At 41.9% G+C, this 22,590-nt stretch overlaps 2 protein-coding genes across 2 annotated transcripts; both read left to right on the top strand.

Moving 5' to 3' along the window:
* Positions 1-5,565: 5,565 nt before the first annotated feature.
* On the top strand, positions 5,566-22,549 carry LOC112230193 (E3 ubiquitin-protein ligase TRIM35-like; the record flags this gene model as incomplete). Its single annotated transcript, XM_042313040.1, has 4 exons — positions 5,566-5,907; positions 21,922-22,017; positions 22,209-22,442; positions 22,527-22,549. Coding segments are annotated over exons 1-4 (608 nt in total), but the record flags the coding sequence as incomplete, so codon positions are not given.
* On the top strand, positions 9,569-18,731 carry LOC121843450 (zinc finger protein 239-like). Its single transcript, XM_042313043.1, has 2 exons — positions 9,569-9,878; positions 16,467-18,731. Exons 1-2 carry the CDS (start codon positions 9,869-9,871, stop codon positions 17,252-17,254), a joined length of 798 nt encoding a protein of 265 aa, XP_042168977.1. The 5' UTR covers positions 9,569-9,868; the 3' UTR covers positions 17,255-18,731.
* Positions 22,550-22,590: the final 41 nt, after the last annotated feature.

Here is a 22,590-nt window from a genome sequence, read left to right as displayed (position 1 = left end):
TTGGTCATGTTGCACGTCCTAAGGCTTCCACTAGATGTCAAGAGTCTTTAGAAACTTGTTTCAGGATTCTACTATGAAGTGGGGCTGAATGAGAGGGGCGTCTAGCAGAGAGCCATGGGCTCGTGACGCGCGGTCATGAGAGAGTTAGCTCGCGTTCCATTGCTTTTCTACAGACAAAGTAATTCTCCGGGTTGGGACATTATTGAAGATTTGACATGTTTCTACGACCAGTAATATGACTGTTTGGACTTTTCGTCCGACCTTTCCGCTGGACACGCGCGTTTGGATTTGTTTACCAAACGCCCTAACAAAAGGAGGTTTATGGACATAAATGATGAACTTTAACGAACAAATCAAACATTTATTGTGGAACTGGGATTCCTGGGAGAACATTCTGATGAAGATCATCAAAGGTAAGTGAATATTTATAATGCTACTTCTGACTAATGTTGACTACACAACATGGCGGATATTTCTTTGGCTGGTTTGGGCTCTGTGCTCCATACTCAGATTATTGCATGGTATGCTTTTTCCGTAAAGTTTTCTTGAAATCTGACACAGCGGTTGCATTAAGGAGAAGTTTATCTAAAGTTCCATGTATAATAGTTGTATCTATTATCAATGTTTATTATGAGTATTTCTGTGAATTGATGTGGCTCTCTGCAAAATCCCTGCATGTTTTGGAACTACTGAATATAACACGCCAATGTAAAATTAGATTTTTGGATATAAATATGCACTTTATCGAACAAAACATACATGCATGTTCATGTGTAACATGAAGTCCTATGAGTGTCATCTGATGAAGATCATCAAAGGTTAGTGATTAATTGTATCTATATTTCTGCTTTTTGTGAAAACGGCTGTATTTTTCTGTGACTTGGTGGTGACCTAACATAATCGAGGACCGCAGATGTGGCCAGGGCAATACATTGCAATGTCTGTACTGTGAGACACCTAAGACAGCGCTACAGGGAGACAAGACAGACAGCTGATTGTCCTCGCAGTGGCAGACCACATGTAACAACACCTGCACAGGATCGGTACATCCGAACATCACACTTGTGGGACAGGTACAGGATGGCAACAACAACTGCCCAAGTTAAAGCAGGAATGCACAATCCCTCCATCAGTGCTCAGACTGTCCGCAATAGGCTGAGAGAGGCTGGATTGTGGGCATGTAAGCCCCTATAAACTGTTGTAAAGCAGGTCTTCACCAGACATCACTGGCAACAACGTCGCCTATGGGCACAAACCCATCGTCGCTGGACCAGACAGGACTGGCAAAAAGTGCTCTTCACTGACGAGTCACGGTTTTGTCTCACCAGGGGTGATGGTCGGATTCGTGTTTATCGCCAAATGAATCAGCGTTACTCCGAGGCCTTTACTCTGGTGCTCGACCGATTTGGAGGTAGAGGACCGTCGTGGTCTGTGGAACTGGTTCAGTTTATGTCTCAGTTGTTGAATCTTGTTATGTTCATACAAATATTTAGACATTGTAAGTTTGCTGAAAATAAACGCAGTTGACAGTGAGAGGACACTTCTTTTTTTGTTGAGTTTATATAATCACATAACATGTCTAAATCCTTAATTATATCATAAACATTTATGACAGATGGAAATATTCCGAAGCCATTTCTTTTTTTAATAATTTCTCCGTAATTACTATTTCCTGATTGAGCAAATCATGTAAATGTAATTAACTAGAGAGTCGGGCACCACAAAATAATATTTATAGAGCTGTTATCTTCCGAATAAACTCTTAAAGACCTAGTAATATTTTACATCAATAGCAGTCAACATTAATCTTCATCTTAATTCAGTCTCATCTGAAAGTTGTACATTTTTGGTTATCTGCACGAACACTGGCTAACAATCTGAATCAGCAATACAAAATTGTGTTTAATTATTTATTTACTAAATACCTAACTAATCACACAGAATTACACATAATTAAATCATAACTTGATTACAAATTACGTCATAAAGGAAAACGTCCCTAGCGGGTGGAACAGATATGACAGCTTGTTACACAAAAGAAAAGGGGATGGGTTTGAGTGAAGGAGCGGGAAGACTGAGGAACAAGGGGAAGAAGCTGGGCTATCGTAAATACAGTATCTGATGCATTCTAAATTACCGCCCATTTGGAAAAGGAAAATGCAATAAATATTTACTCTGAGCTGCGCTTCGGTAGGTTGGTGGTAGATGGAAGGCCGTGTTGCCAAACCGAGTCCTTTGAAGAATGTCTCTGGTTGTCAATTGGATACGTTGTAGTAACGTCGTTGGGTGATAGACGGGATACTCTGTCTGTTCCTTCCTAACCCTCGTTGCATCTGCTGTTGCTAACTCAACGGCTAGGAGGTATCACTTCTGTAGTGAATAAGAGTTCAAAGTTCATACCATTTGCAACCAAAGCTCACGCTGATGTTGGCTTCGTCCTGTAGTTATTATCTGAACCATTCTGACATAGGACCGTCGTCCTCACATCTTTGGAACAGGAGGTTATATTGACGTCAAGGGCTTATATAGGAAGGGAGAGGAGGGCGTGTTTGAAAAGTTTTATATCCCATGTCCCTTCACAGGTGCGGGCCACTGATTGAGCAGCACTATCTTATGAAAACCTACATCTCACATTTTAGAAGCTAAAATCCCATAAAATTTCATCCCATCACAAATAATTTTATATTCAAACATTTAAATTGAACAACAATTCCATGTGAATCCGATAACTCTGATGTGTAGACTTTCCACTGTAGAGTTTATGTCATCTGATCAATGATGAGAATATCTCAGATGACAACCGAACTGACATCATATTCATTAAGTACCACCGCATATGTTCAATTGTTCGGATTACCAGAATATAGTTAATTTCCCCCCCACCTACTGATGTTTCCAGAATCTCCATGTTAACCAAGGGTTTTGCAAATGCAACCTCAGTAGGGTAGAGAGAGGAAAAAGGGGGGAAGAGGTATTTATGACTGTCATAAACCTCCCCCCAGTCCAACATCATGACACTGCATATTGACTAACCTCTCTGTCTCTCTGGAGATCCTGTGGTTCTGGATCCAAACACTTTACACCCAGATCTCATCCTGTCTGAGGATCTGACCAGAAGGGGTCAGAATCTTCCCAACAACCCAGAGAGGATTTATAAATATGGGGCGGTCCTTGGCTCTGGAATGTTTGAATCAGGACACCACTGCTGGGAAGTGTTGGACTGTGAGTTTGTGGAGGAGTTGATGCCCTTGCCACCGAAGATTCCAGAGAGCCTGTAAAAATAAAAGACAACCTACATACAAACCTAATTTTGAGCTATACGTTGTCTGAATGGTAATATTATTTTTAACAAGGAGGAATCTGAAGAGGAAGATTGTGATGCTGGACTGGGACAGAGGAGAGGTTTCCTTTGTTAACGCTGCCAACAACAAAATCCTCTACACGTAATACCACCGATTTACAGAGAAGATGTATCCGTTCTTCTTTGTACTAGATAATCACCTGCTAAGGTGTCTGTTACAGTGGAAAATGCTACGTGATGGCGGCATGGAAATAAAATACATCCTTTGCTGCTCCTGATGGTGTATATTATGTGATATTTGGATATCGTACCTGGAAGCTAAGTGTCACTTGCTCCTGATGGTGTATATTATGTGATATTTGGATATCGTACCTGGAAGCTAAGTGTCACTTGCTCCTGATGGTGTATATTATGTGATATTTGGATATCGTACCTGGAAGCTAAGTGTCACTTGCTCCTGATGGTGTATATTATGTGATATTTGGATATCGTACCTGGAAGCTAAGTGTCACTTGCTCCTGATGGTGTATATTATGTGATATTTGGATATCGTACCTGGAAGCTAAGTGTCACTTGCCACATGGTGTATATGATGCTGATATTTGGATATCATGACTCTAAAGCTAAGTGTCAATTTAGATACATCATCATGATGATCCTGAACGTAGGGAATGACTCTAAACGTAGACTTACTGTAGATACATTCATATACGCTGTAGTGCACTACGTAGGGAATAGGTTGCCATTTGAGACTTACTGTAGATACATCCATATACGCTGTAGTGCACTACGTAGGGAATAGGGTGCCATTTGAGACTTACTGTAGACACATCCATATACGCTGTAGTGCACTACGTAGGGAATAGGATGCCATTTGAGACTTACGGTAGATACATCCATATACGCTGTAGTGCACTACGTAGGGAATAGGTTGCCATTTGAGACACAGTCTCTTTGTTGCAATGAAGTCACGTCCTTGGTTGGTAGCTGTGGGTTGAATCCTAATTTAAGCAGTGCACATGGAAGCCGTTCCTCACACGCAAACATAGCTGGAGACTCAGACTGACACTCGTGCTTGATTTAAGGGAATGTTCAGGTTACAAGCGACCATACCTGGGTTCAAATAGTATTTCCTTTTATTTTGCTTTAGCCTGCCAGGAGTGCCAGGTGGGCGGGGTTCTGGACTTTTGAGACTTGTCTATGAGTTCCATTGCTGCCAGGCGAGCTCAATCAAGCCCAGATGAAGTATTTGAAAGAAAGCAGATACTATTTGAACCCAGGTATGTTCGCTCGTAACCTGAAGAAGCATTTAATGAAGCATTAAATCAAGCATTAGTGTCAGTCTGAGTCTCCAGTTATGTGTGCATGTGAGGTTCAGCTTCCATGTTCCCTGCTTAAAGTAGGATTTGAACCGTAGATACCAACCACAGATGTGGTAAGGATTGGGGCCCTAGGCTTGGTGTGTGAGAGAGAGTAGGAGAAATATATGGTGAGAGAGAGTAGGAGAAATGTATATATATATATATATATATATATATATATATATATATATATATATATATATATATATATATATATATATATAGAGAGAGAGAGAGAGAGAGAGTTGTAACTTGACCAACGCTGGATTCAATACTACTTTATCTGTGATTACCGGGAGCTAAGGACCAATAGAATAGTCCCAAAAAGGTCAACCCCACCCATCTGGCACATGTAGGCTAAAGTGAAAGCTCAAAGAACTTGAAAGAGTTCAGATACTAAAGTTAACCTCTATGGCACACATACATCTAGCATTCAGTTCATTGAGTTATCACACAAAGATCTAGCATTCAGTTCATGGAATTATCACACATTCATCTAGCATTTAGTTCATGAAGTTATCACACAGGTACTGATATAGCCACACACACTCAAACACACATACAAACACACTCACACACACACACGCACCCATGCACACACAAACACATGCATACGCACACACATGAACACAAAATGCCAATATCCCCCCCTGTCTCTCTCTGTCTCTCGCTCTCTCTACGCTTTCCCTTCCCTCCCCCCTCTCACTCTCTTTCCCTCTTCTCATGCCCTTTCTCCCTCCCTCCTTCAGTCTCTCCCTCCCTCTCCCTCCCGCTCTCTCTCACAGCTGTCTCCCTCTTTCACTCTCTCTCTCTCTCTCTCTCCCTTTCTAAATATATATATTTTCTATATATATATATATATATATATATATATATATATAATATATATATATATCTCCCTGTCTTTCCCTGCCTCCATCTCTCTTTCTCTCCTCCCCTTTTCGTTCCTCTCTTTCTAGCTTCTTGCACTCTTGCTCAGAAAAATAATCAATGGAGGCTCTCAGACTAGAAGCTCGAGCATTAGGGTCCCTCTCAGGGGGTTCCACCCCGCTCAAGGCCCTTCTCCCTGGGGCAGAGGGCCTCGTCCTTCCCCCTGGAGATCCAGAGCTGTGCCGGGAGCATGGAGAGACGTTTACCTTGTTCTGTGTGGATGACCTGGAGCCAGTGTGCAGTCAGTGTGGACTGACTGAGACCCACGCGGGGCACAGAGTCTACCCCATAACGGAGGCTGTACCTGACTGTAAGGTAAGAGACGGACGGACAGATGGACAGACAGGCAGGACACAGACAGGCAGGCACACAGACAGACAAGCACACATACATACATACATACAGTGCCTTGCGAAAGTATTCGCCCCCCTTGAACTTTGCGACCTTTTGCCACATTTCAGGCTTCAAACATAAAGATATAAAACTGTATTTCTTTGTGAAGAATCAACAACAATTGGGACACAATCATGAAGTGGAACCATTTATTCATATTTCACACTTTTTTCTAACAAATCAGCTGAAAGTTCATGAAAATTATTCACCCCTACTTTCAGTGCAGCAAACTTCAGTTCATGAGGATCTCACAATGCTGACATGACTAATGATGATAAATTCCACCTGTGTGTAATCAAGTCTCCGTATAAATGCACCTGCACTGTGATAGTCTCAGTTCCGTTGCGGCAGTCATGAAGAACAAGGAACACACCAGGCAGGTCCGAGATACTGTTGTGAAGAATTTAAAGCCGGATTTTGATACAAAAAGATTTCCCAAGCTTTAAACATCCCAAGGAGCACTGTGCAGTTCATTATTGAAATCACAGGAGCATCAGACCACTGCAAATCTACAAGACCTGGCCGTCCCTGAAACTTTCAGCTCATACAGAGAAGACTGACAGAGATGCAGCCAGAGGCCCATGATCACTCTGGATGAACTGCAGACATCTACAGTTGACATACAGACTCTGTTCATAGGACAACAATCATGTACATACACAAACACATGCAGGCGACACACATGAAGACAAAAGAAGAAAGCCATTTCTTAGAAGATATCATAAAAAGTGTCAGTTTCATGTTCTCTTTCCCTGTAAGCTACCTGGGAGACTTCAGTCTCTCAAACATGTGGAAGAAGGTGCACTTTTATTGGTCTGATGAAACAAAATTGAACTTTTCAAAACGCATTAATGAACACAGCATCACTCCTTTGCAACACAATATTCCATGCCATCAAACATGGTGGTGGCAGCATCATGGTAACCTGCCAGTTTCTTCAGCAGGGACAGGGAAGATTTAAAATTGATGGGAAGATGGATGGAGCCAAATACAGGCCATTCTGGAAAAAAGGCCATGGAGTCTGCAAAAGACCTGAGACTGGGACGGAGATTTGTCTTCCAACAAGACAATGATCCAAAACATAAAGCAAAAATCTACAATGGAAAGGTTCAAAAATAAACATATCCAGGTGTTAGAATGGCCAAGTCAAAGTCCAGGTGAATCCAGAGCTGTGCTGTGGAAAGAACTGAAAACTGCTGTTCACAAATGTCTCAGGCCAACCACACTGACCTGGCTGTTTTGCAAGGAGGAATGGGAAAAAATTTCAGTCTCTCGATGGAAAACTGATGGCCAGTAGAGACATACCCCAAGGAACTTACAGCTGTAAGGCAAAAGGTGGACGGACAAAGGATTAGACTGGGGGGACTGACAGACATTTTGCAGGCACAAGACAGACAAAGCAAATACCACATTACATACCCACATGATTGTGTCATACTTACAAAAATACATACATACATAAGGCCTACATACAAAAGGTCAGACAGGGGGCCGATACAAAGGCAGTGGGGACATACAGACATGGGCCAGTGTGACAGACAGACAGACAGACAGACAGACAGACAGACATGTCTACAAGCTACCTACACCCCTACTTCGCATTTAAATATCTGTTCATCGAGTATCTGCCATTTAGCAGATACTTTTATTTGCTGTGGTGTATCTGTGCAGTTACATAAGATAGTGTGTGTGGTTTGCACTGGTTGTTTTGCAATCCACTCTGTTGTTGTTGCCATGCCACATACATACAGATGTAGCATCGTAATTTGACCAGTTTTGTCACAGCAAAATAATCCTGCAGCAACAGGATTTGAACATTCAGTCCGTAATGTTGCTTGATCGGTGGTTAGGCTATTAGCTGGCTAATATGAGGCTACATGAAGTGTGATACTGTTCATTTAACCGTGAGTCAATGCAGGGTTCCAGTGAATTGATGTAAATCACGAAGCTCACGTGTATTTAATGTGGTGCAGGAAAATTCTCAGCAACAGAAGAGTTATGACATTAAGATCCTACATTTGTGTTTGGCTCATGAAGTGTTATTTCGGGTTCCAGTCTCCATGTGCTTTGACACTTAACTGAGGCGTAGAGTAACATGACCTAGTCTTTGAGGCCACACACACACACACGCACACGCACGCATGCACACACACGCACGGGCACGCACGCATGGGACACACACACACACACAACACACACACACACACACACACACACACACACACACACACAAGCAGGGGTGGACTGGCCATCTGGCATTACAGGCAAATAACAGATGGGCTTGTCCACTTTTAGCACAGTGGGCTGGTGTCACTTATTTCTTTTTTAGCAATGTTATTATCTGGGTAATAATGTGGGATTCACATAAAAGGCCTCAAGGAAAAAAAATGGGCCATTTTCATTACCTCAAAAAATCAAATCAAACCAAATCTCCTTCCAGACCACTACCAGTGTCTACATGTGAAAACAGCACATTTCTACATTTTGCAGAAAGAAAAAAAACTGAAGTAAAACATCTCTATTGATGACATCATCAAAAGTGGAAACAATTTCCAAACAGTGATATTCAAATACAATGATGTTCCTGGTGACCTGGGGAGCGTGAACATACCCTTCCCGCTGACTAGAAACCCATTTCAGGTTTTCAAAATCACTGTTTTTTCTTTCTTTTAATCCCACCCTGTGATGTCACATAGAAGCATCGGTTCGGGGGACTTTTCTTCTTCTTTTTTAACATCACAGATCATGGAGAATATCATTCACGATTGACAGGGATGACGCCATGTTCTGAAAGTAGCTAGGCCTAATTTGGTGTTTGAGGGTGTAAAAATACAAACATTTCTTCAAGTCAATCAAATCAAATCAAATGTATTTATATAGCCCTTCTTACATCAGCTGATATGTCAACGTGCTGTACAGAAACCCAGCCATAAACCCCAAACAGCAGGCAATGCAGGTGTAGAAGCACGGTAGCTAGGAAAAACTCCCTAGAAAGTCAATGTGTCTAAGAAATGATGACACCATTTATTATTATTTTTTGTGCACTGGCAACAACAAAAAAAGCTGTCACTAAACCACTGTTTAAAGAGAATACTAAGTAGAAGATAATTATATGAAGTCTCCAATCTTCATTTTATTTTTTTAAAGGCCGACAGGATTTAATTTCTCCCGGTCTCTGGCCCACACTCCAGTACAGTAGGTGGCGGTAATGCATCATTACCCCTTGACTGCCAGCCGCAGATAAACCCCCCGAAGAAGAAGAAGAAGCTCGTCAGCCACCTTCTTAGCTTGCTAGCCATTATAGCCGGAACATTGCAGCTCTTTAGACGGTTTCGGTGAATGGGAAGTTGCTGTGTTTAAAGCACACGTCTGACGTATCTACTAGTTACCGCATTTAATTTCATATTTACGTTGTTAGTCATCTCGCTAGCTGGTTAAGTTAGCACTAGGCTAGTTGTTTATGCTAACTAACTAACTAGCTAGCTAACATCCCCGACCATGAGCTCACTAAACAACTCCCCACTGCCAAAGGACAGGAGGTCTGCTGGACGGAGAAAGAGGGTCTGTGGCTTAATATTGTCGTGAAAGAAGAGGAGGAAGAGGAGGACGTCACAGTGAAAGGAGATACAGGAGCGCTCAGAGAGGAAGAGGAGGACGTCACAATGAAAGGAGATACAGGAGCGCTCAGAGAGGAAGAGGAGAACGTCACAGTGAAAGGAGATACAGGAGCGCTCAGAGAGGAAGAGGAGGACGTCACAATGAAAGGAGATACAGGAGCGCTCAGAGCGGAAGAGGAGGAAGAGACGGATGTCGTTTTTGGAGTGAAGGAGCAGGGGAGGTTACTGTCACATTGGAAAATGAGGAGGGAAAAACTGGAGATCTGATGAACACCGGTAAGTAACTAGTGGGGTGATAATAATGACCTAAAGGAGTCTGTAATGTTCTGTTTACAGGAGAATTGGCTCTTGCAGCCAAAACAGCCAAAAACTCAGTCTAAACGTGAATCAGTTCTCAATTGCGGTACAGTTCTAGAAACATAAATCCCTCTACTTTCATATCACATCAAGATAATTAACCAAATGCTAAATATACACTTACTGTACACCAGAGGAGGCTGGTGGGATGAGCTATAGGAGGACAGGCTCATTGTATTGGCTGGAATGGAATCAATGGAATGGTATTAAACATATAGAAACCACGTTCAACTCCGGTTCCATTCCAGCCATTACAATGAGCCCGGCCTCCTATAGCTCCTCCCAACAGCCTCCACTGCTGAACACTGTTTTTACCATAGAGAATGATAGAGGGCTCTAGTGGCCAAAAGACTGTACTAGCATGGGCAGCATCATTGGAAGGTGGGATGAGGGCTTCCAAGGCTTCCATCATTTTAATGTAGTCAACTGTGTGGGATGTCCAACTTCATTGGCTGAGCCCTCCCGGTGACCCAGTTGGAGTCACGTCCAACCGGGTCATCAGGAGGGATCAGCCAATCGTAAAGAAGAAAATGGACTACTTCAAAATGGAGATAGCCTCAATGGTGCTGCCCATAAAGCTGTCACAAAAGGGATAAATTATATTTCTCAAAGGTAGTATTTACCGGAGTGCCAAGTCTAGGTCCAAGAGGCTTCTAAACAGCTTCTACCCCCAAGCCATAAGACTCCAGAACAGCTAATCAAATGGCTACCCAGACTATTTGCATTGCCCAGCCCCCCACCCCTCTTCTACACGGCTGCTACTCTCTGTTATTATCTATGCATAGTCACTTTAATAACTCTACCTACATGTACATATTACCTCAACTACCTCAACACCCGTGCCCCTGCACATTGACTCTGTACCGGTACCCCTGTATATAGCCTCCACATTGACTCTGTACCGGTACCCCCTGTATATAGCCTCCACATTGACTCTGTACCGGTACCCCTGTATATAGCCTCCACATTGACTCTGTACCGGTACCCCTGTATATAGCCTCCACATTGACTCTGTACCGGTACCCCTGTATATAGCCTCCACATTGACTCTGTACCGGTACCCCCTGTATATAGCCGGTACCCCCTGTATATAGCCGGTACCCCTGTATATAGCCTGTATATAGCCGGTACCCCCCTGTATATAGCCCCGCTATAGTTATTTACTACTGCTCTTTAATTATTTGTTGTTCTTATCTCTTACTTTTTTGTTGTTGGTATTTTCTTAAAACTGCGTTGCTGTTAAGGTCTTGTAAGTAAGCATTTCAATGTAATGTCTAATACACCTGTTGTATTTGGTGCATGTGGCGAATAACATTTATATTTTCATTTTATTTTCAAAAAGTTACAGGTCAAAATTATGGACACCTCTGTTTTCATTACCTTTCAATACCTCACATCTTGGACTATTCCTCCATAGAGAATCCTTCCAGATCTTTGAAATCGTTTTGTCACTTATGGACTTTTCAATTCAAACTACAGCTTTTCAGTAGGTTTCAAGTCATAGAGGTGGATTGAAACATTTTAGGTTTTTGAGGCCAATTATACATTTATTTACACATTTTGATGTGTGCATGGGGTTATTGTCTTTGCTGGAAGATCCACTTGCAGCCAAGTGTCAGTGGCAAAGGCAACAAGGTTTTTGGCTAAAATGTCCTGGTAATATGTGAAGTACCAGGATATGACGCCGTTGACCTAAACAAAATAGCCCCATAACATCAAATATCCACCACCAGATGTTACAGTAGCTTTGGGGTTATTTTCTGCTCCTGCATTCTAATATCCACCACCAGATGTTACAGAAGCTTTGGGGTTATTTTCTGCTCCTGCATTCTAATATCCACCACCAGATGTTACAGTAGCTTTGGGGTTATTTTCTGCTCCTGCATTCTAATATCCACCACCAGATGTTACAGTAGCTTTGGGGTTATTTTCTGCTCCTGCATTCTAATATCCACCACCAGATGTTACAGTAGCTTTGGGGTTATTTTCTGCTCCTGCATTCTAATATCCACCACCAGATGTTACAGTAGCTTTGGGGTTATTTTCTGCTCCTGCATTCTAATATCCACCACCAGATGTTACAGTAGCTTCGGGGTTATTTTCTGCTCCTGCATTCTAATATCCACCACCACATGTTACAGTAGCTTCGGGGTTATTTTATGCTCCTGCATTCTAATATCCACCACCACATGTTACAGTAGCTTTGGGGTTATTTTCTGCTCCTGCATTCTAATATCCACCACCAGATGTTACAGTAGCTTTGGGGTTATTTTCTGCTCCTGCATTCTAATATCCACCACCACATGTTACAGTAGCTTCGGGGTTATTTTCTGCTCCTGCATTCTAATATCCACCACCAGATGTTACAGTAGCTTTGGGGTTATTTTCTGCTCCTGCATTCTAATATCCACCACCAGATGTTACAGTAGCTTTGGGGTTATTTTCTGCTCCTGCATTCTAATATCCACCACCAGATGTTACAGTAGCTTATTTTCTGCTCCTGCATTCTAATATCCACCACCAGATGTTACAGTAGCTTTGGGGTTATTTTCTGCTCCTGCATTCTAATATCCACCACCAGATGTTACAGTAGCTTTGGGGTTATTTTCTGCTCCTGCATTCTAATATCCACCACCAGATGTTACAGTAGCTTTGGGGTTATTTTCTGCTCCTGCATTCTAATTTCAGCACCAAACCCACCACTGGGCCAAACGGCTCTATTTCCATGTCGTCCAATACATGTAAACGCCTGGAGTTTCTAACCAGCATTGGCACTTGGATTGGAATCAGTGCTTTGGTCAGATGACATGAAAATAGAGCTCTTTGGCCAAGCACACCAGTGGTATTGAAAACAGAGTTGTCCATTTCAGGAATTGAAAACCGAGATGTCCATAATTTTAACCCCTTCCTTTTTGAGAATGTGTTATTACTTGTTAAACAAAATCTCTTTCTCTGAGCAATTGTAATAGTATAAAATAATATAATTTTCCAAATTTCTCTTAGTATTTGAATGATTTATTCTAGACAGTCATTAGTGTTCATCTTTATCCGCGGTGTACACAATTTAACACAAACTCTGCAGTTGGCCCATGAGAGCAAAATCATATATTATGAAGAGGACCGAATCAGGAAAGGGAAAGATCAAATTATGTAGAGGACCGAATCAGGAAAGGGAAAGATCATTTCGATATGGATTAAATGTTAAAAATTAAACAACAGGTTATTGAATTTAAGCAATAAGGCATGAGAACATTTCTATTCAATAACACAAACTAAAATACCAATACATGGTCTTTCTGATACCACTGTCTCTAACAGATATAGCGCAGGCATACGCCTGTCTTTAGTTCTATTTCTGAGGTTGAGAGACGAAAGCTTCTGTAAGCATAGTTGCTAGCCAACCACACTGGTTGTCCATTCTAAACAGGAATGGTTTCTGTAAGCATAGTTGCTAGCCAACCACACTGGTTGTCCATTCTAAACAGGAATGGTTTCTGTAAGCATAGTTGCTAGCCAACCACACTGGTTGTCTATTCTAAACAGGAATGGTTTCTGTAAGCATAGTTGCTAGCCAACCACACTGGTTGTCCATTCTAAACAGGAATGGTTTCTGTAAGCATAGTTGCTAGCCAACCACACTGGTTGTCTATTCTAAACAGGAATGGTTTCCATGCTGGCCATCTGATATTCTTTTCCCTTGCTAGCTAGTCAACTAAAGCTGACACAGTTGCATCAAGTTCACCTTTGTTTATTTGTTATATACACATGATGAATGTGGGGTAAACAGTGTTATTTATTATTTATTTAACCTTTATTTCATTATACTGTGTCCCACTACATTATTTTTTATTTTTTTTTAACCTTTATTTAACTAGGCAAGTCAGTTAAGAACAAATTCTTATTTACAATGACGGCCTACGCCGGCAATGAGATGCTTCATTACAGGTTTATCTCTGGACAGAGCAACAACAGTATACAATTAAATGAGAGAGAAACAGGATTTTGAAAGAATAAATATAATAGAATATAGTCAACTAATTTAAAATGGATGTTTCCAACCTGGGCTGGGGAATTGTGCAGTAGACCGTGTTAGTCTACTGTAGACCGTGTTAGTCTACTGTAGACCGTGTTAGTCTACCGTAGACCGTGTTAGTCTACCGTAGACCGTGTTAGTCTACCGTAGACCGTGTTAGTCTACCGTAGACCGTGTTAGTCTACTGTAGACCGTGTTAGTCTACTGTACGGCAGCGTAGCCTAGTGGTTAGAGTGTTGGACAAACCCCCGAGCTGACAAGGTACAAATCTGTCCTTCTGCCCCTGAACAGACAGTTAACCCACTGTTCCTAGGCCAGTTAACCCACTGTTCCTAGGCCAGTTAACCCACTGTTCCTAGGCCGTCATTGAAAATAAGAATTGGTTCTTAACTGACTTGCCTAGTTAAATAAAGGTAAAATAAAATAGTAGTGGGACATTGAGCAGTATAATGAAGGTAAATAGTAGTGGGACATTGAGCAGTATAATGAAGGTAAATAGTAGTGGGACATTGAGCAGTATAATGAAGGTAAATAGTAGTGGGACATTGAGCAGTATAATGAAGGTAAATAGTAGTGGGACATTGAGCAGTATAATGAAGGTAAATAGTAGTGGGACATTGAGCAGTATAATGAAGGTAAATATCATTCACTTATGCATTTTGATCGAAGTACGGACCAGTTATGTTCATCTCTGATCATCTTGAGCAAATCAATACATTTTTAATTAGTTCAATACATTTAGTTGATTTCCTACCGTGATCAATACATTTAGTTGATTTCCTACCATGATCAATACATTTAGTTGATTTCCTACCGTGATCAATACATTTAGTTGATTTCCTACCGTGATCAATACATTTAGTTGATTTCCTACCGTGATCAATACATTTAGTTGATTTCCTACGATGATCAATACATTTAGTTGATTTCCTACCGTGATCAATACATTTAGTTGATTTCCTACGATGATCAATACATTTAGTTGATTTCCTACCATGATCAATACATTTAGTTGATTTCCTACCGTGATCAATACATTTAGTTGATTTCCTACCGTGATCAATACATTTAGTTGATTTCCTACCGTGATCAATACATTTAGTTGATTTCCTACCATGATCAATACATTTAGTTGATTTCCTACCGTGATCAATACATTTAGTTGATTTCCTATAATGAAGGTAAATAGTAGTGGGACATTGACCGTGATCAATACATTTAGTTGATTTCCTACCGTGATCAATACATTTAGTTGATTTCCTACGATGATCAATACATTTAGTTGATTTCCTACCGTGATCAATACATTTAGTTGATTTCCTACGATGATCAATACATTTAGTTGATTTCCTACCATGATCAATACATTTAGTTGATTTCCTACCGTGATCAATACATTTAGTTGATTTCCTACCGTGATCAATACATTTAGTTGATTTCCTACCGTGATCAATACATTTAGTTGATTTCCTACCATGATCAATACATTTAGTTGATTTCCTACCGTGATCAATACATTTAGTTGATTTCCTACCGTGATCAATACATTTAGTTGATTTCCTACCGTGATCAATACATTTAGTTGATTTCCTACGATGATCAATACATTTAGTTGATTTCCTACCGTGATCAATACATTTAGTTGATTTCCTACGATGATCAATACATTTAGTTGATTTCCTACCATGATCAATACATTTAGTTGATTTCCTACCATGATCAATACATTTAGTTGATTTCCTACCGTGATCAATACATTTAGTTGATTTCCTACCGTGATCAATACATTTTCTATACATTTGCTGAATTCTATTTTAATGTCTGGAATCCGTGATTCCGTTCTGCACATCGGTGATTTGATTGGGTCTCACAGATGGCACGGTTTATACAATTCCCCTCTGTTACAAACCAAATGTTAGGCAAGAAGCATGGGGTAAAAATGGAGGTTAGTTTCTGAATTGCCAGGCTGGGCTGTGGGACAGTGGATACGTAGGGAGGATTCAAATGGAACTATTAAAGAGATGCAACGAGGCCCTTTATCTACTTCCCTAGAGGCAGATGAACTGGTGAATAACATGTTATTGCTCTGTGTCAAGTATGAAGGAAGTTACAGGTAGTTTCTGCTAGCATGCTAGCAGATACTATAGACTTCCAGTGATTATGCTAACGCTAGTTAGCAATTGCGCTATGGCTAGTTAGCCACTGCCGTCAAACTGCACGCATAGACATACACATGGTATCCATGAGTTCATCTGACTCTGGGGAAGTAGATATTGTGAAAATTCCTGAAATATCCCATTAACAGGCATTACCTGTGGATTATTGTGATTTAACTAACAGCTATCAACCAATCAGCATCCAGGATCCAAATGTACCGTTTGGGATCGAGTCTAGATTAAACCTCATAGGAAGACAGTTTAATCATGTGGAGGTTTCATTTCTGTTTAACCAAATACTCTGTTTGTCTTTGGCAGGAGAGAGGCCAGACTTTCCCTCTGACAGCGGGAAGAGTCCCTCAGGGGAACCAGACCCAGAGACACCCAAACCAGTGAGACCACACCACTGCTCCCACTGTGGAAAGACTTTTACCTGGTTATCAAAGCTGAAAGAGCACGAGAGAACACACACTGGAGAAAAGCCTTACCAATGTGCCATTTGTGGCAAGACTTTTACCCAGTTAGGGGGCTTTCAATATCATGAGCGGACACACAGAGAAAAAAATACCTACCACTGCTCTCAGAATGGAACGACATTTACCCAGGTAGGGAACCTGAAAAAGGACAGAATTCTCACACAGGGAGAGAAGACAAACCACTGCTCCCAGTGCGGAAAGAGTTTTAAATGGTTATCCAAGCTGAAAGAGCACGAGAGGACCCACACAGGAGAAAAGCCTTTCCAATGCTCCCATTGCGAAAAGAAATTTAACCAGTCATCGCATCTGAAAGAGCACGAGAGGACCCACACAGGAGAGAAGTCTTTCCACTGCTCCCAGTGTGGAAAGGGTTTTACCTGGTTATGGAACCTGAAAACACACGAGAGGACACACACGGGAGAAAAGCCGTACCAATGCTCCCTGTGTGGAAAGACGTTTACCCAGTTAGGGGGCTTTAAATATCACGAGAGAACACACGCAGAAAAAAAGAGCTACCACTGCTCTCAGTGTGAAAAGACATTTACCCGGTTAGGGAACCTAAAAAAGCACGAGACAATACACACACAGGAGGAAAAGGCTCCCAGTGCGGAGAGACTTTTAGTCAGTTAGGGAACCTGAAAGAGCATGCAATAACACATAAAGGATAGAAACCAGGGGCGAATTCGCCACCTGGTAATTCTGGCAAATGCCAGATGGGCTGGCCAATTTTTTAGTTGGTTGGTTAAAATTGACACACATGTATTTAAAAAAAATATATATTAAATACAAAAATGAAAAAGGTGACATGGCCTGCAGCCTATGGACCTGTTCATATATATTTTTGTGCAATTTCTCAGTTACACTAATGAGCCTTTGGCTGGTCAGTGCAGTAGAACGTTCACTGGGCAACGGCCGACCCCCCTACCAAGTTGGGCTGGCCAATTTTCCCATTCAAAGTCAAACGCGGCATCAGCATAGAGACGGGCTCCGACTGTCATCAGTAAGACAGCCAATATAGACTGTCATCAGTAAGACAGCCAGTATAGACTGTCATCAGTAAGACAGCCAATATAGACTGTCATCAGTTAGACAGCCAATATAGATTACAGTAGCAGAAGGCTACAACCTTCTCTGACTGTTGTAACTAAGGATATTACAGTAGCAGAAGGCTACAACCTTCTCTGGCTGTTGTAACTAAGGATATTGCAGTAGCAGAAGGCTACAACCTTCTCTGGCTGTTGTAACTAAGGATATTACAGTAGCAGAAGGCTACAAACTTCTCTGACTGTTGTAACTAAGGATATTGCAGTAGCAGAAGGCTACAACCTTCTCTGGCTGTTGTAACTAAGGATATTGCAGTAGCAGAAGGCTACAACCTTCTCTGTCTGTTGTAACTAAGGATATTACAGTAGCAGAAGGCTACAACCTTCTCTGACTGTTGTAACTAAGGATATTACAGTAGCAGAAGGCTACAACCTTCTCTGACTGTTGTAACTAAGGATATTGCAGTAGCAGAAGGCTACAACCTTCTCTGGCTGTTGTAACTAAGGATATTACAGTAGCAGAAGGCTACAACCTTCTCTGACTGTTGTAACTAAGGATATTGCAGTAGCAGAAGGCTACAACCTTCTCTGGCTGTTGTAACTAAGGATATTACAGTAGCAGAAGGCTACAACCTTCTCTGACTGTTGTAACTAAGGATATTACAGTAGCAGAAGGCTACAACCTTCTCTGACTGTTGTAACTAAGGATATTGCAGTAGCAGAAGGCTACAACCTTCTCTGACTGTTGTAACTAAGGATATTACAGTAGCAGAAGGATACAACCTCCTCTCTCTGTAAGGATAATTCAGTAGCAGAAGGATACAACCTTCTGTCTGTAAGGATATTGCAGTATTGTATTGGGGCAAAATAATCTGTGTTTTAACCACACGTTTACATTTGTGATGATGTAATCTTTATAGTTATGCTGCCATATTTTAGCCAGAGATGCTGAAAAAGAACACTACTATTTTGACTGCTTGTAATGATGCTGAAAAAGAACACTACTATTTTGACGGCTTGTAATGATGCTGAAAACAGAACATTAAATGACTATTTAGACTGCCTGTCTGTGTCTTGCTTGTATGAAAAATGCTGCCGAGATCATTTTAGAAGTGTAATTGACAGACAACTTTCTTTGGTTTGCTCTTTTGCCATATAAACTCTCCAAACAGCCTTCCCAACCGCTTGGAGGTGTCCGCATGGTCCCAAAGCACACTGTCAACGTCTTTTGTATCACATTCCAATGATAAAACTGGGGGGGACAAAAATGCCATTTCTGAATGTGAGGGGACATGCCCTCCGTCCCCCTCCCCCGTCCCTAGTGGAAGTTGCGGCTCTGGCTGCATGTAACTCCCCACTTGAGTTTTGCATTGGGTAAAAACAATCTGCGTAACCTAGGCTACAACTGTTATTTTGCTTCTCAATGATCATGCAAGTGAAGTACCACACCATTTGAAGGACGGCACATTTGTTTAAATTCTCCAGTTCCGCCTCTGGGCAGCCACTCCATAGCCGGAAAGCAGAGCTTGGCGGTGGGGAGTTCGTTTTGCATGGCCCGGGGCCCTGGATGGGTGGAGTTCGTTTTGCATGGCCCGGGGCCCTGGATGGGTGGAGTTCGTTTTACATGGCCCGGGGCCCTGGGGTTCTACTAAACTAACAAATGGAATGGTGTTAAGGTGGTCATACCATGGATCATTTATCTATTTGATTTAGAGTTTTAAGACCCCTTTAGTTATATAAAAATATATATTTACAGTTTTATTTTGATAGAATATTGAGTATGTCCTTTACTACTATATAGAAACACATTGAATAACACATTCATAAATGGAAAAAACAGACAGTAAAATAAAAAGTCATACGGTTTTGACGTGTCTGTCATTCAGAACGTATTCAGACCCCTTGACTTTTTACACATTTTGTTACGTTGCAGCCTTCTTCTAAAATGGATTAAATAAATACAAATTCTCAGCAATCATCACACAATGCCCCATAATGAAAAAGCGAAAACAGGTTTTTAGAAATGTTTGCAACTGTATAAAAAAGAGATACCTTAGTATTGAGACTGGAAATTGAGGCATCTAAAGACTCAGACCATGAGACACAATATTCGCTGGTCTGATGAAACCAAGATTGAACTTTTTGGCCTGAATTTCAAGCGTCACGTCTGGAGGAAACCTGACACAACCCCTACGGTGAAGCATGGAGGTGGCAGCATCATGCTGTGGGGATGTGTTTCCAGCGGCAGGGACTGGGACTCGTCAGGATATTTTTCCAGCGGCAGGGACTGGGAGACTCGTCAGGATGTGTTTCCAGGGACTGGGACTCGTCAGGATGTGTTTCCAGGGACTGGGACTCGTCAGGATGTGTTTCCAGGGACTGGGGGACTAGTCAGGATGTGTTTCCAGGGACTGGGGCTTGTCAGGATGTGTTTCCAGGGACTGGGACTCGTCAGGATGTTACCAGCGGCAGGGACTAGGACTCGTCAGGATGTGTTTCCAGGGACTGGGACTCGTCAGGCTTTTTAGGAAAAGGTGACAGTGGAAAGTACAGAGAGGTTCTTGATGAAAACCTGCTCCAGAGCGCTCAGGACCTCAGACTGGGGCGAAGGTTCACCTTCCAGCAGGACAACGACACTAGGCACACAGCCAAGGCAATGCAGGAGTGGCTTCGGGACAAGTCTGAATGTCCTTGAATGGCCCGGAAGAGCCCAGACTTGAACCAGATCGAACATCTCTGGAGAGACCTGAAAATAGCTGTGCAGCGACGCTCCACATCCAACCTGACAGAACTTGAGAGGATCTGCAGAGAACAATGGGAGCAACTTTCCAAATACAGGTGTGCCAAGCTTGTAACGTCATACCCAAGAAGACTCAAGGTTGTAATTGCTGCCAAAGGTGCTTCAACAAGTACTGAGTAAAGGGTCTGAATACTTATGTAAATGTGATATTTCAGTTTTTATTTTATTTTATAAATTAGTAAACATTTCTAAAAACCTGTTTCTGCTTTGTCTTTATGGGGTATTGTACATAGATTGATGAGGGGAAAAAAAAAATTAAATTTTGGAATAAGGCTGTAAGGTAACAAAATGTGGAAAGAGTCAAGGGGTCTGAATACTTACCGAATGCACTGTATCTAGGATATAGAAGCTCAGAAGCTCAGAAGACAAAAAAAGTTGGAGACAAATATTTAACCCCTTTAGTTGTTGGCCACAAAACACCCATACATTATTTAAATCAGTTACCTTCAGATGAGTCCCATGACAGCCTCCACTGATCTCCAGTGGTGTTTTTTGTATTAGTTTACATGAGCTGGTTAAAAAAGACAAGGACCGTGTCTCGCCAGTCACTGATACAGAAATGTTTGAGAAGCGCTGTACTGTACTACCAATATCGGCTATGGCCAGTCAAGTGACCGGGCGAAATCAGTGACGGAGGCGCCCCAATGGTCGAATGGAACAGTCATCTGCGCTGCTCTGTCATTTCGTGAACAATCCAGCATGGGCCAATGGCTGTATAAAGAATGGACAAAACCATCGATCACGTGACTCCATTCATTCCTATAGGACGAGTCAATAGCGCATGACACGCTCAGTTTGAGCTACTCCAGGAATTGACTTTGCAGGCTAGCTCAGTGCTGCCCCCTCTGAGTAACTGAAGTTGAAGGCCGACCGGGGTACTGCAGGTTGCCAGTATGATTTTAAAATAGTCGGACATACATCTGGTGTATTAGAAGCAATTATTGGTACTATGATTGTATTCAATTTAAAAACCAAAATGGGGGGTGGGTTGCCATTTCCCCATTCCTATATAGGGATCCTGTTTTCTGCTAACAACGCCTGCAGTACCGCTGTTGGCCTTGACTCTCCGTGGCTTCAATGAGAGGGAATCGTTTTCCCCTGAGTATGCTGCGTTGTTTGAGAAACATACAAACATCTCTTTTCCACAAAATATATGTTGATGTTTTTTTAAACTATTTTGCATTGGGGAGGTAGATAAAGTGTTTATCATAGTCAATCACTTTTGTATTTAAACATTTGTTTTGTTTACTTGGATAGGGACAAACACATTGACACATTGAACAACAATCGTCCGATGCATTTGCACTGAAGTATTGCTAGCAAATGTTCAACACCAGTCCCTATGGGCTTCTATGGAAACAAAAATAAAGAATGGAAAAAAAGTATATTAAAGATAAAGTATACATCTATTGTATTGTGATACGCTGGTTGTCATTCTTCCTACTGCCCACCAGGGGGAGCTGAACTCTTCACTGGGGAAGCTGCTCGGGAAGAGCAGGAGGTTTGAGAAGGTTACACGGATCTTTGAACACGCCTCCCAACACAACCAGGTACGACTTGCATTGTCTGTCTGTCAATGAATCAATCACAATTAAACAATCAATGTATTTATAAAGCCCCTTTTACATTGGTTGTTACAAATCAGCTGTCACAAAGTTATCACATCTGTGCACCCTCCCTCCCTCCCCACTCCGTTCCTCCCTCCCTGCCTCCCCACTCCGTTCCTCCCTCCCTCCCCCAGAGCCATGCCCAGCAGACAGAGAGACAGATAAAGGAGGAGTTTGAGAAGCTGCACCAGTTCCTGAGAGAGGAGGAGGAGGCCAGGCTAGCCAGGGTGAGGGAGGAAGAGGAGGAGAGGAATAGAGTGATGAAGGAGAAGAGAGAGAGAGTGGGAAAAACGATGGAGCTGCTGGCTAAAACCATCCGAGAGATCGAGGAAGAGATGGAAGACAGGGATGACATCGCCTTTCTGCAGGTGTGCGTGCGTGTGTGCATGTGTGTGTGTGATGGCATACTGTGCATTGGCATAAATGTGATAAGACATTGCTTTGTCTTCCAGAATTACCAGGAGACAGTAAAGAGGTATGCTCTCTCCCTGTCTCTCTCTCTGTGTCTCTCTCCCT

Source organism: Oncorhynchus tshawytscha, unplaced genomic scaffold (genome assembly GCF_018296145.1).
Source record: "Oncorhynchus tshawytscha isolate Ot180627B unplaced genomic scaffold, Otsh_v2.0 Un_contig_6291_pilon_pilon, whole genome shotgun sequence".
NCBI classification, from domain to species: domain Eukaryota; kingdom Metazoa; phylum Chordata; class Actinopteri; order Salmoniformes; family Salmonidae; genus Oncorhynchus; species Oncorhynchus tshawytscha.
Note: the sequence above shows the minus strand (reverse complement) of the source record. Positions and strands in the feature narration are given on the sequence as shown.